At 43.1% G+C, this 14,929-nt stretch overlaps 1 protein-coding gene across 1 annotated transcript in view; it reads right to left on the bottom strand.

The window, feature by feature from the left end:
- The window catches only part of TTC7A (tetratricopeptide repeat domain 7A), a 196,807-nt gene that overhangs the window by 171,728 nt on the left and 10,150 nt on the right, over positions 1–14,929 (bottom strand). The window contains 1 exon segment of the mRNA XM_021001283.2: positions 3,362–3,530. Coding sequence (XP_020856942.1) covers positions 3,362–3,530 — 169 coding nt within the window.

Genomic DNA, 14,929 nt, shown 5'->3' with positions numbered 1-14,929 from the left:
ATTGGATGAAATCACTGAGAGAAAGAAAGAGGAGAGAGCAAAGAACAAAGCTGGAGGGCATACCCACAGTAAGGGAGGGCAGTCCCATGACGAGCCGGCAAAGAAGGTCGAACAATGGTAAGATAGGGAGGAGGAGGATCGGGAGAGAGCAGCAGCAGCAAAACCCAGAGAAGAAAGAATCCTACAGGACAAGATGGGTTCAAAGGCAGCAGAGACGTCGAGAAGGATTCCAAGTAGGAAGGAACTAATGCAGTCTACGCTGTTTTCTTGGCTAGCTTTCCGTCAAGCTCCTCTTCTGACCTGATCTCCCCTGCTCTTTAAGGCAGTGGGTGAGTGGGCGACCCAGGACCTCAGGCGCACAAGACTCACACACAGCCCTGAGATCATCAACATGCAGACCAGCAGACTCACTAGCAGGCCAGCAAATACATGTACACACACGAGCACACAGACAAGGGCAGAGCCAAGCACGCCAAATGACACAGAGTATGGAGGCAACAGGAAAGAAAAAGGCCTCAGTAACATGCACTAGGGTGAGGGGGCGGGGCCGAGCAGAGCAGGGCACACCCCCACACTACAGGGAATACAGCCAGCCCCTCCGGCAGCCCCTGGCTCCTTACCTACCCAGCAGCACCTCTGATCAGAGTTCTCAAACCCCTAACAACCTGGTGGCCTGCTGAAAAGAGCAGAAAGCAGTAGACAAATAGCAATATATACTGGGCCATATTTATGAAAAAGAACCAAAAATCAAACTCAAGGAAGAGATTACAGTTTTTTTCTCCAGTGACAGATGAACTATATTTTCAAATGCACACACACGCACAAACATGTGTGCACACACACACACGTACAATCCGTCAAGTTCAGGAGCTGTGGTTGCCAGATGGTAGCAACGCCCACACCCCCAAATTAAACATGCCCAGACCAGCCTGGGAACATCCTGGAACAGGGCTCAGAAAATAAGAGGAGGAGCGAGTAAAGGCAGAAGTCCACTGGGACGGGACTGTCTTCAGCCCACAACATATTCATACTCGGCTCTACTGCAGCACACTCCTTCTCTTAGGGTCACCAGCTAAAGCACGGCGCCCCTCAGTCCAGAGGCTACTCTTCCCCCCAGTCCCGGCTCTGATCCCAGGCAGGGGTAGGAGAGATTCCAAGGGTTCTAGGTGGGTAAGCCCTGTTCTGGGGGGTAGACAGAAGTCACACGCTAAAAGGACAACAGTGGCGAGGCAAAGAACAGCTGAAGAGATTTGGGGGACAAGATCCAGGGCAGGCTCTGCCTACCGCCTAGATCTCTGCCAAGGCACCAACAGCCACTGCTACCTATTTATATGGCATAAACAGGGGAGATGTGATGCTCTGGAGGAAAAGCACCTGGAGAGCTGGGTGTCGGGAGACATACTGAGACTTTCTACGCATTCACGGAAATCTTGGGCAACGAATTTAATCTGTCTGGGACCCAGTTTGCAACCTAAAAAATTAGAAGGATACTTCTTATCTACAGCAATACCTAAAATAATACAACAGATGGACAAACAAGTTACTATATAAAGTGGTTTATAATGATCCCTTTTATTTAAGTCACGAGCTGAGAGACAGAAACAGAGAGAGGGGAGGGGAGAGAAGGGGGGAGGGGAAAGAGGGGGAGGAAAAAGTAGAAAAGAGAGGAGATAGAAGAGGGAGATGGGGGAGAAAGGGGGAGAGAGGGAGAGGGAGGGGTGGGGAGAGACAGAAGACAGAGAGAAGAGCAGGTGCAAGCCTGGGGGTCACTGGAAACACCCTAGTTAGAGGATGCTTCTTATGTTTCTCAGGCCACCACTGCCACTAATACCTACTCCACAGGCTTCTCCTGGCCCAGACTCTAACCGGGCATGCAAAAGCAGGGCAAAGATAAAGCTGGCAAAGCAGTTAAGAGGATTTTTCCCTAGGTGGCACACAGATAGAGTGCTGGGCCTTCAGTTAGGAAGACTTATCTTTCCAAGTTCAAATCTGGCCTCAGCTATATAACCCTGGGCAAGTCACTTAACCCTGTTTGCCTCAGTTTCCTCATGTCTAAAATGAGCTGGAAATGGAAATGGCAAACCACTACAGTATCTTTGCTAAGAAAACCCCCAAAATGGAGTCACAAAGAGTTGGAATACGACTTAACAGAAACAAAATGTTTCATGAGTTCCAACCCATCTTTCGAGGCTCAGCTCCTGCTCTGCCTTTTCCATAAAGTCCTTCTGGACCACAGTGATGTCAACTACCTCTGGACTACGGCTTGCACTGCCAGGAGTCCCCCACTGAAAGAACTATACAAGGCAGCGGGTGGTTTTTCTCTCTCTGTACCTACATGTGCTTGGCCTTGTTCTAGGACAAGGTTCAAAAAGTAGCTCCCGGATGTGAGAGACCACTATCTCATGCTTCTCAGGAACCTCTCCAGGATGTTCAGATATTTGCTGTGAGTGTTCCAGCGGACAAAGTATAGTGGCCAGCCCTTAAATTTGAATAGCACACTTTTCAAACTCTCTCAAAAATACTATTTTCACTTGTATGGACTGATGCCAAATGAAGTGAGCAGAACCAGGAGAACACTGTACACAGTAACAGCCACATCGTGTGATAACTAATACAGACAGACTTAACCCTTCTCAGCAATGCAAGGATCTAAGATGTCTCCAAAAGTCTCATGATGCAAAAAGCTATGACATCCAGAGAAAGAACTATGGAGTTTGAATGCAGATCAAAACATACTATTTGCTATTTTTTTTCTTCTGTTTTGTTTCCTCTTTCTGATGGTTCCTCCAATTGGTTCTTCCTTACAACATGACTAATGTGAAAATATGTTTAATAGGAATGTATATGCATAGCCTATATCAGATTGCATGCCAATCTTGGGGAGGGAGGGGGAGAAAAATTTAAAACTCAAAAGCTTATGGAAATGATGGTTGATAAATCAAAATAAATTAATTTTAAAAAAGAAAATCAAGGGAAAAAAATACTACTTTCTCCATCACCCCATTTCACATTCACAATAATCTCATGAGGTAGCTAGGACAAGTGTTATCCTTAAATGACTTAAAGGGAAACTGAGGCCCAGAGATGTTAAGTGACTTTCCCAGTGCTCCACAGCCAGGCCAGACCACCAATTCCACTGACTGTAGGATGCAAGTCCTGCCCAGTGGTTCAAGTAGATTGGACTGTCAAACCAACCTAGCCCCCAGCTTCCCAAGACCCTCATATATCTCCTCCTTAAGAAAGCTGCCCCCACCAAGGCCAACAAAGCCCAGATTCAGCCGCACCAGTGAGACTAGCGGCTGAAGACCCCTAGAGGAAAGGAGGGTGGAAGACAGGGGACAAAGAGGGAACCAACAATTACCTTTAATCACAAACGCTTCGGTCACCAGCCGCATATGGTACAAAGGCCTGTTCTCCACAGACATGTTGTCAATGCCAGCCCGGGCATACATGCTGACTGCATCCCTGTAGTACCCCTCCACGTAATGCAGCTTTCCCAGGATCAGCATGGCCTCTCGCATATGCTGCGGCTAAAACAACAAGCAGCAAGGCTAGCAAAAATCTGTGTGCATCCCCGCCTCCTGCCCACCTGGACCGAACACCTTCCATCAAACCCACAGCCCGAGACCCAGGCCGGCTGGCCTCAGCAGAGACCCCGAGGACAAACCCCAGCTGTGAGAGTATGGATAGCTAGCTTAATTATATATCAGCTAGTTTATGTCACAATAACACATGATAAAAATAATACATAATAAATACAGCACTTTAAAGGTCTGCAAAGCGTTACACGTATCTCATCTGATCCTCAAAACAACCCTGGGAAATGGGGGCTGTTACTATCTCTAGTTTACAAATGAGAAAAGAGCAAAATGACCTGTCCAGGGCCCACACAGCTAACAAGCATCTGAGGCAGGATCTGAACCCAAGTCATCATGTCAAATAGCTGCTCTGTGACCTTAGGCCAGTGGCTTAACCTCTCTGGGCCTCAGAGTCCTCATCTGTAAAATGAGGTAGTTGGGCCAGACAGCCTCTGAACCTGTGATGTTCCGGGAAGCCTTTGCTGATCAGCCCTGCCCCAGACAGGCCTTTGCCCTACTCTCTCATCCTCCCTCCCTGCAGCCTCTCCCAGCTACTCCTGCACGCCCGACGCCTTCTCCCATCAGCTCCTACAGGACCGTACCTTCGTGCTTGTAAGGCTGATCTCCCCCAGGCCGGCCTTCTTCCAAGGGGGGGAAGGGGAGAGGCCAGTTCATTCACAACCCCCCCCACCCCACCCCCGTCCCTCCGTCACAAGCTCCCTTTTCTGCCCCAGCCCTCACTCTTCCGCTCAGCTGCCCAGGCGCTCCTTCTCACCCCCCAGGCCCTAACCCCAGCAGGCGCCACCCAGGCCAACCCCTCAGAGCAGTTACAAGCAGACTGCTACTGGGGTCTCCAGAACAGCTGCTCCACAGGCACCATTAAGAAAACAGGGAACACATCTCTCTACCTCATCTCCTGCTTCCAAAACTCCCGTTTCTAGCTGAGGCCACCACCATCCTTCCAGGCACAAGGTATCACAACATGCTCTGGGGCACCTTGGACTTCTCACTTTGTAAGCATCTACCTACATCCAAATGAGCATTGGTTTACGCCCCTCCCCCAACATGTCTTTAAATTTTTTTAAAGTTCCATTCACCTCTACCCCGTCTCTCCTCTCACAAAACAAGTGAGCAAAACTAACGATACAGTGACCTCATCTGAAAGTGTACCCAATGTTTATTTTTTAATTAACAAAAATCTATTTTCTCTACCTTTCACTCCCCACCCCACTGAAAATAAGAAACACAAATTTCTTGTAACAAATATGCATAGTCAAGCAAAACAACTACCCTCTTCAGCTGTCTACAAAATTACCTATTTCTCATTCCGTACCCTCAACCTATCTCCTTCTCTGCCAGGAGGTGGATATCACGTTTCTTCACGGACCCTCGGGAATACCGGATGGCCATCGTATTCATCACAATTCCTAGAGCTTTCAGAGTTTTATTTGCAATTGCCCTCCCTGCTTCAAGGTTCTTTACACTCTAAGCCAATCCATCTTCCACCCACCTGCCAGAGTGGTTTTCCTAAAGTGAAGATCTGACCATATTACTCTCCTACTCAATAACCTCTAGTGACTCCTTAATGATTCTATGATCAAATATTTCATCTTTGTCACATCCTCTTTAATTTCAATTTTCTAGTGTTCAAGTTTTAGAGAAAGGAAGGGAGGGAAGAAAGGAGGGAAGAAAAGAAGAATACTTTTATTAAAGGCTTAATACATGCCAAGCAGAGTGTACTAAGCATTGAGGATACAAATACAAGCAAGAAGACGATCCCTGCCCTCAAAGAGCTTACATTCTAATGGTGAAAGACATCACAAAAGGGAGCTGAAAAGCAGGGGTGGGGTGGGGAGAATGAGAGGGCATCATCTGGAAGTCCAGGAAGTCAGGAACTTTCCCCAGAGGGGAATAAAGGCAGGTCAGCTCTGGTCTCTTTACAAAATGGAGGCTCCAGAAGGAACTCACCAGAGGGAAAAGTGGGGTGGAGCCTTGAGAGGACTACTCCAGGGTGATCAGGGAGGAGACCCCACAGCCTCCTCCAGTAGTCACATATATAACCCATAAATAAGTAAATATGCACAAATTGGTGATGCATGCTCAAAATCTTTTATTTATAGTACATAATCAAAAAACATCTGGAGACCACTGAACTGTTAGCTCTTTGAGGTTTTGGTTCTCTCATATCCCCCTATAGTACTGGCACACACAGTGAGGTAGGTACTTAGTAAATAAACACCTATTGAAATAATTTTATTATATTCCACTTACACATGGCGGTGGGAAGAAGGCTGGGTTTTGAGTCGGAAGACTTGAGGCTCAATTCTCATCTTTAACAATTACTAGTTGTATGATCCTGAGCAACTCTACTTCTGTGTCTTAATTACACCTGTAAAATGGGTAGAATACTCACACTGTCTACCTCACAGGATTGTACCAAAACAAATACTTTAAAAGCTTAAGTGCTGGAGGTATGCATCGGTATACTGAAGAGAAGAGAATGATTTAGCTGCAAGTCAAAACATAGAACAACAAGGAGGAGCAGAATGAGGAAAAAGGAAGCAGAAGGGATGAGAGGAAGGGACAGAGGGAACATACAGAACATCAGAACTCTCTCAGGAATGAGAGGGTATACAGAATAAAGGTATGAGAAGGATAACTAGAATACTACTCTACCTCACCCTCCCTTCTACTCCAGGGCTGACTACAACAAAAATCTCCATCTCACTGAAAGATTTCCCTGTCCCACCCAATGACCCACTCATTTCATCATATCAATACCAAACCAGGAAAGCTCTTGGGAGGATAAGCAGGCATGCAGTCTAAAATAAGGAACTGGGGACGGATAGGACCAACCCTCTAATTTTAGATGATTAACTGAGGACCAGAGGTTAAGTGACTCAGGAGAAGAGCTAAGGGACAGGTCTTAAACTCAGGCCCTTGGACTTCAAAGCCTTTTTAATGGATCACTTTCTAACAGAGCACACTGCTCACCTCATACTTGATTTTATCACCCCCAACTAGACTAAATGTTCTGAGAGCAATGACCTTTAAAAAAGCAAACACCTTAGCACTTATACAGCACTTTAAAAATGTAAATCAAATAAGTTTTGAAACTGAACTGGAGCTAGGTGATAAGTAAGGGCCACCTATTTTGGTCATTAAACTTCATGATCAGTGACCTCAATTTCAATTATGCCCTTGTAACCCCTTGATTCTTAACACTACCCATCTGCATAGGTCCATTCAGAGGCAAAGGGAGACTAGAACCTGTTTTTTAAAAAAGGTCTGCATCCCAAAGACATTAAAGAAAAGGGAAAAGGATCCATTTTTACAAAGATATTTTTAGCAGCTTTTTCTGTGGCAGCAAAGAATTGGAAAACAAGGGGATACCCATCAATTGGGGAAATGGCTGAACAAGTTGTGCTATACGATTGTGATGAAATACTATTGTGCTATGGGATGATTAGAAAATTCTGGGAAGACTTATATGAACTCATGCAAAGTGAAGTGAGCAGAACCAGGAGACATTGTACACAGTAACAGCAATATCGTAAGGATGATCAAACGGGATAAGATTTAGCTACTCTGATCAAAACAATGATCTAAGACAATTCCAAAGGACCCACAACAAAAAATGCTATCCACCTCCAGAGAGAGAACTGATGAATTCTGAATACAGACCGAAGCATACTTTTTTATTCTACTTTTATTATTTTGTATTTTCTTTTACAACAAGGCTAATATGGAAATAGGTTTTACATGACCTCACATCTATAACTGAAATCAAATTATTTTCTCAAGGCAAGAGGGGGGAAAAAATCTGGAGCTCAAACTTTTTTTTTAAATGATGTTAATTTTTTTTTATATATATAATTGGGAAATATTTAATGAAATAAAAATAATTTTTTAAAAAACCAGTGATTTAGATAAAGGCATAGATCAAATCTGCAAGTCACATAAACTTGGCAGGAATAGTTAATACATTGACTGACATAGTCAGGACCCAAAAAAACCCTTGGTGGACTTGAAAATTGGGCTGAATCTCATAAAATGAAATGTAATCAGGAAAAAAGAGAGAAGAGGAAGGTATTTCATAGATTATTGTAGAAAAATCTTTCATTTTAGTTTGGTCCATCCACCGACATATATTCACAGGCGAACAGGACCTAAGTCTCTCAGTCAGTTAACAAGTATTTGTTAACTGCCTATGGGCCCAACCCCCCATGTGTTTTTCCAGCCTATTTGCAAAGCTCTCCAGGGAAACAGCTCTTGCTCCTTCCCCTTCTTCAACAAATAGGAAGGTCTTAGATATGTTTGTTCTATCCTCCCCTCATACACCCAACATCTATTTTTATCCACAAGGGGAATTAGAAAATGGGTATGCTTTCCCAATGGCTCCTGGGATTCCACATAATCCTGAAGAAAATGGCCACTGGTCCCTACACATTTTGGATCTTTTCAAGCAAAGGAATACAGCGAAGTGAACCCTTAGAAGTGATGTTCTTAGAAACAAAACTTCATATCTCTGCACCTTTGTTCTTCACTGTTAAGCCTTATTCTTCTCCAAGGGCCACCTTCTTCACAAAGCCTCCTCCACCCCATGCCCATCTTTCTTCTGATTTCTCAAAGCGACTTTTGTTGCCATCACTCATTTTAGATAAAGCTGTGCCATGTACCGGGGATACAAATTCAAGGAGAGAAGACAGCTCCTACCTTCAATGAGCTTACATTTTAATGAGGTGGGTGAGGATGGGAAGCAGTACTGACACACTCCAGGGCCAAGGCTGCTGGGTAGCAGGTAGAAAAGTTCAGGATGTGACTAACGGGGGGTGAAGTGAATATGGCTAGGGCCCCCCAAGAAAGAGTGGTCTAGCCTACACAAGAACAGGCTTATGAATGTGAAGGTTTTTGTTTTGTTTTGCTTTTCAGGGAGGGAAGTCCAGAAACTAAGCTGAGTTAGGAATGAAGTGAGTACGGTTTCAGCCTCTGATGAAACGGCAGTCTGGTAACATTATTTCTTATGACAATAGTCGAAATGCTGCCAAAAACAAAACAGAGAGGCCTGTGACAGCTATGAAATGAAGAGGGGCGGTGGGACATAGTATACGAAGAGCATGTGCCAAATACAGTAATGAGGCTGGGGGGCGGGGCAGTCAAAGCCTGCTGAGAACACCCAGGGCCAGGTTGGCAGAGACAGAAACAGAAGGGATGCCATCACAGAAACACACCACAGATTAAAGAAAGAGTAAATCGGTGCAGATTTGGAAAACAGGTCGGAAGTCTAGCACAAAGGCATGACACAGCGGTAACAAGGTACCCCTAGACATCTGCTTCAGGCCTCTGACAAGCAGAGCAGTTCAATGTTTCTGGACTCGTAATTCAGGGTGTCCCCAAAGTCTTAGTGTAATCTTAAGCTTTACTAAAGCTGCATGGGTAATTTCATCCTTCAAAAAGGCAAAAACCGGAAACTCGAGGGTGCTCAGTGAGGGAATGTAATAGAATATCACTGCCTGTTTCAGTCCCCTCATCTGTAAAATGGGGATGATAACAGTACCTACCTCCCAGGGTTGTGGGAAGGATCAAATGGGATGTTTGTAAAGTGCTCTGCAAACCTTATAGGACTACATAAATGCTAGCTATTATTAGCTGTTATTACATAAGAATGGCATGGCCCGTGAGTATAGCACCAGAATCATCAAATCATCAATATTGTTGTCGTTTAGCTCTCTTGGGGAGAAGGGCTGCTGTTGGGTAGAGAGGGCTTTAATTGACAACAGAGAGAAAGCTAAGATGCTCAATTTTTATTTTGCTTCTATGTTCTCTTTGTCAAAGAGAATGATCTCTGGATGATAAAAAGCAAACACAGGAGCAGCTAGGTGGTACAGTGGATACAGCACTGACCCTGAAGTCAGGAGGACCCGAGTTCAAATCTGGCCTTAGACCAAACACTTGACACTTACTAGCTGTGTGACCCTGGGCAAGTCACTTAACCCCAACTGCCTAAAAATTAAAAAAAAAAAATTAAAGCAAACACATACAGGTAAGAAATGGAATGATGAGTTCAAGCAACAACCAGAAGTCCAATGTGGCTGGATAACGGAGTTCATGAGGGGAAGTTATACAAGATAAGGAGGGGAAAAATTGGTTGGAGCCAGATTGGAGAGGGCCTTCCATACCAGTTTGCATTCTATCTTAAGAGGAAATCAGGAGCCAGGGTTTTGAACTGGAAAACACCAAGACCTAGGCCTTAGGAAGACTGGTAGGGAGGAGAGGGAAGACTGGAAGACTCCATGCAAGAGGTTACTGCAATAGCTCAGATAAGAGGTAATTAACTAGAATAGTGTTCCTAAAAGTGGTATGGGCATAGGGCAGAAAAGTACTGGCTCTGGAATCACAGAATCAGAGTTCAAATTCTACCTCTGACACATGACACACATGCGATTTTAGTAAGTCACAACCCCCAGAAGCCTGTAAAACAAAAAGGTTAGACTATAGATGGTCTTTGAGGTGCCTTCCAACTTATGATCCTACGTCATGGAGATACAGCTGATAGGACTTAGAAACTGTTAGTTATTGGAGGGAGGGGTAGAGAATGCTGGATGAGAGAAATGATTAAAGATGTACTCTGCAATTGTGAAACTAGGTGGCTGGAAGATGGTGGCATCTTCAATAGAAATAAGGATGGTTGGAGTACATGGGTTGAGGGGGTAGGGAGTGGAAGAATTTTGTTTTGGACACATTGAGGGGCCAGCATGAGAGCTGGTGACACAGATGTGGGGGTCATCTGTAAAGATAACCCCACCTATAGGAGCTTAGGCAAAGGCAAAGAATAGACAAGAGAAGCCCCTTCCAGACTCATGCTTAGGAGGTAGCAGACAGATAGAAGAGGATCCCGCCAAAAGAACTGAGAAAGGACAGGGAGGAGGAGAACCAGCGAAGAGGGTTCCTAAAGCCAGGGAGGGACAGAGTGGAGGGTGTGGTGGACAAGTGCTAAAAACTACCCTGAGGTCAAATAGAATGAGACAAGGCTGGATTTAGGAGCTAAGATATTGTTATTGACCTCAAAGAGAAGTTTCAGCAGAGCTGTGGGGTTGGTGAAGCCTGAGGAAACAACAAAAAAGAGGGGAGAAATGGATCAGTGGTGAGGAAACTGGACAATCAATGAAGCACTCTTTAGAGGTTAGTTGTGGGAGGAGACAGAGATGAGAGCTTCAGGGGAGGGCAATATCAAAGGGAAGTTTTTAAAGATGTTCACAGGCATCAGGGAAGAATAGAGGCAATAAAGGCGGGTGGCCAAGGGTCATGGAAGCAATCTTTTGGAGAAACCCCATCAAAGTGGGATTCAGGGAACAAGTAAAGACACTGGTCTTTACCAGAGACCAGTGTTCCCACTTCAGAGGCTAGAGCAAAGAAAGAACTGATAAGTGAAGAGAGGGGAATTTTGAGAAACAGAAGAAGGAAAAGAAGCAAACTCTGGATGGACAAGAGAAGGAGGAGAGAAAGAAGGGGAGGAGGGGAAGAGGGGAGAAGACAGAGAGACAGAGATAGAACACTGGCCCTGGAGTCAGGAGGACCCGAGTTCAAATCCGATTTCAGACCAGACACTTGACACTTACTAGCTGTGTGACCCTGCGAAAGTCACTTAACCCCAATTGCCTTGCCAAAAAAATAAATAAATAGAATAACCCAAATGGCAAAAGAGGTCCAAAAAGCCAATGAAGAGAAAAATGCCTTAAAAAAAAAAATCTATGTTATAAACAGGCAGTTTTCAGACTAAGAAATCAAAGCTATCTATAATTATATGAAAAAATGCTCTATATCATCACTGATCAGGGAAATGCAAATTCAAACAACTCTGAGGTACCACCTCACACCTATCAGTGTGGCTAATATGACAAAAAAGGAAAATGTTGGATACTGGAGTGGATATGGGAAAATTAGAACATTAATGCAATGTTGGTGGAGTCGTGAACTGATCCAACCATTCTGGGGAGTAATTTGGAAATATGCTCAAAGGGCTATAAAACTGTGCATATCCTTTGATCCAGCAATACCACTGCTAGGTCTATATCCCAAAGACATGCAAGAAAAGAGAAAAGGACCTATTTGTTAAAAAAAATTAATATTTAATTATTATTTGTTTTTACTTATTATATATTATATATTATATATTATTGATAACATATTATATATTATGCAGTGTTAGATTAATCATATGCTATATAATTATATAATATAAAATAATTTAATATAATACATTATTATTGATTATTAATTTAATTATTTATATTAATATAAGAATATTTTTAGTAGTTCTTTCTGTGGTGGCAAAGAATTGGAAATCAAAGGAATGCCTATCAATTAGGGAATGACTAAACAAGTTGTGGTACATGATTATAATGGAATATTATTGTGCTATAAGAAATGGCAGTCACAGGGGCAGCTAGGTGCTGCAGTGGATAGAGCACCAGCCCTGAAGTCAGGAGGACCTGAGCTCAGATCCGGCCTCAGACCAAACACTTGACACTTACTAGCTGTGTGACCCTGGGCAAGTCACTTAACCCCAATTGCCTAAAAAAAAAAAAAACTTAAAAAAAATTTAAAAAGAAATGGCAATCAGGATGATTTCAGAAAAACCTGGAAAGATTTACATGCACTGATACATAGTGAAGTGAACAGAACCAGGAGAACATTGTACACAGTAACTGCAATACTGTTCAATGAAGAACTGTGAATGACTTGGCTATTCTCAGCAATACAATGATCCAAGACAATCCTACAGCACTAAAGCATATATCCACCTCCAGAGAAAGAACCAATATGGTTTGAATACAGACAAGTATGCTATTTTTTCACTTTCTTTCATCTTTTTATTTTATTCGAATCTTCTTTTACAAAATGACTAATATGGAAATGTTTTATATAATTGCACATGGATAACCTATATCATCTTAGGAAGGGGTGAGGGGAGGAAGGAATGGAATTTGGAATTCAAAATTTTTAAAAAATGTTTTAAATTAAAAAAAAAAATCTATGTAGTACAAAAAAATCATTTGGGAGGGGGATGGAAAAATTCAGGAGAATTCAGCAGAGTTTGTCAAAGACTCTGCTCAAGATACAAGATACTTGCTTGCCTAGATGATAACATAGGTAGGTGGGTTCAGAGTAGTCATGAAGGTTCAGTGTCCATTTAAAAGGAACAAAGTCTTTATTGAAGTGCTCCAGGGATCTGTCCTCGGTCCTGGGCTTAATGTTTAACATTTTCATCAAGAATCTGGATATACATGGACAGCATACTTATCATATTACAGATGACAAAGCTAGAAGCGATATCATCACGGGATGACACAGGAGCAAAAAAGAACAAAAGGTTAGAATGTTATGCCAACTCTCAAATGATCAAATTTAATGCAGCCTTATACTTGCGTTCAAAAATGTCAACCTCATAAGTACAAGCTGGAAAAGAAAAAGCCTGCAAGCTCAATGAATGATAATAACAACAATGTCAAAAACATCATAAAACAACAACAGTAGTAGCTAACCTTTACACAGTGCCTCAAGGTTTGCAAAGCACTTTACAAGTATCTTACTTAATTCTCACAACAACCCTATAAGGTAGGCACTATCATTATCCTCATTTGACAGATGAAGAAACTGAGGCAGGCAGAGGTTAAAGGACTCGCCCAGAGCCAAATGGCTAGTATCTGAGGTAGGATTTGAACAAGTCTTCCTGATTCCAAGAAAAACATTCTATCCATACCCTAGGTGACCTGAATCAATGGGATACATAGCAGCTGTCACACAGCCAAAAATCATAAATGAGATCTTAGGTTATATTAAGATAAATATCATCTCCAGGACCAGGGAGGGAATGCTCCAACTTGCCCTATCCTGATCAGACCACATTTTAGAAAAGCTATTGATGAGGTAGAAGGAGCTTGGAGGAGGACAATCCAATTGAAGAAGGGTCTCAAGATCATGCCATGTGAGAGTAACCTGAAGTAACTATGGATTTATTCAACTGGTGAAGATTAGACTAAATGGTAGATGTGGGAAGGGAGGGAAATCACAGAATCTCCACGTTAAAAAGACCTATGGAGGCCATCTCCACCAACCTGCAGCTGAATCAGAATCTTCTCTACAACATACCCTTATCCTACAAATAGCATCTAGTCTTTGCTTAAAGGTCGTGACTGCTGTCTTTAAGGAATATGAAGGGCTGTCATATGAAAAAGGGATTCGGCTTGTGCTGCTTGGCCCCAGAGGCAGAACTAGGAAGAGGTAAAAATAACAGAATCAAATTTAGGTTCAATAGTAAAGAAAAACTTTCTAATAACTGGAATTATCCAAAAACATAAGGAAAGGCTGGCTGACCATCAGTCAACCTTTTCAGTTGTCAGTTAAGACTAGGCAGCCATCTAGGTCCCCTATCCATCACCAAGATTCTAGAAATTGATTATTGGCTGATCATGGCTGAAAGGAAGAAGTGGAAACCAAACAAGGATTGACAGACTAAGAGAACCAGACATTCTTAAGACAGAGAGCTGGTTTAAGAAGAGGCAGAGGACAAGAGAGTATGATCCTAGAAGGGATTTTCAGAGTTTAAATTAAGGACACATAACAGTACTGAGTTGCATGGGAAAGGCCAAGGTATGACCACTCCTTTCAGTGGTTGAGACAGAAGAGAGGTCATCAGAGTTGAGGCTGATGAACTGGAAGGCCCATGGTTTTCACCAACACGAATAATGATGCGTTCCAATTGAATCTAAGAAGCACTTGTTAAGCACCCACTAGTCTAGGCATAGGAACAGTGCTAGACATTATGGATGCTAACACCAAAATGGAAATACTCCTTCCCTCTAACCAGCTTACATTCTACTAGGAGGAAGCAACACAGATACAGATAAATACAAAGTCATTTCAGCAGAAATGCAGAAGTTCTAACTGTGGTAGAGGGAGAAAAATCAAGAGCTCAAATTAGTTAATAAACATTTACTACATATCTATGATAGGCTTGTAAGCACTGTACTAGATAATAATGTAGGAATATAGCAATTGAGCTGGGCCTAAATGAAGCTAGGGATTCTAAGATGCTAAAGTGAGGAGGGAGTACATGAAGGACAGGCCAGGCAAGGGCATGAAGGACACAAGAGATCACCATTTTTGGGAACAGCCAAGCAGGCAGTTTGGCTAGAATATGGAACGCACAAAGGAAGTCTGAAAACATAAGGTGGAGTAGGATTGCAAAGCGCTTTAACGCTAAGCTGAGAAATTTGTGTTTTATCTTAGGGGCAAGAGGGAGCCAGTGCAGCTCCTTAAGCAGGAGAGTGACATGAGTAGACATGAAA

The sequence above is a fragment of the Phascolarctos cinereus genome, unplaced genomic scaffold (genome assembly GCF_003287225.1).
Source record: "Phascolarctos cinereus isolate Bilbo 61053 unplaced genomic scaffold, phaCin_HiC Scaffold_2;HRSCAF=192, whole genome shotgun sequence".
Classification (NCBI taxonomy): domain Eukaryota; kingdom Metazoa; phylum Chordata; class Mammalia; order Diprotodontia; family Phascolarctidae; genus Phascolarctos; species Phascolarctos cinereus.
Note: the sequence above shows the minus strand (reverse complement) of the source record. Positions and strands in the feature narration are given on the sequence as shown.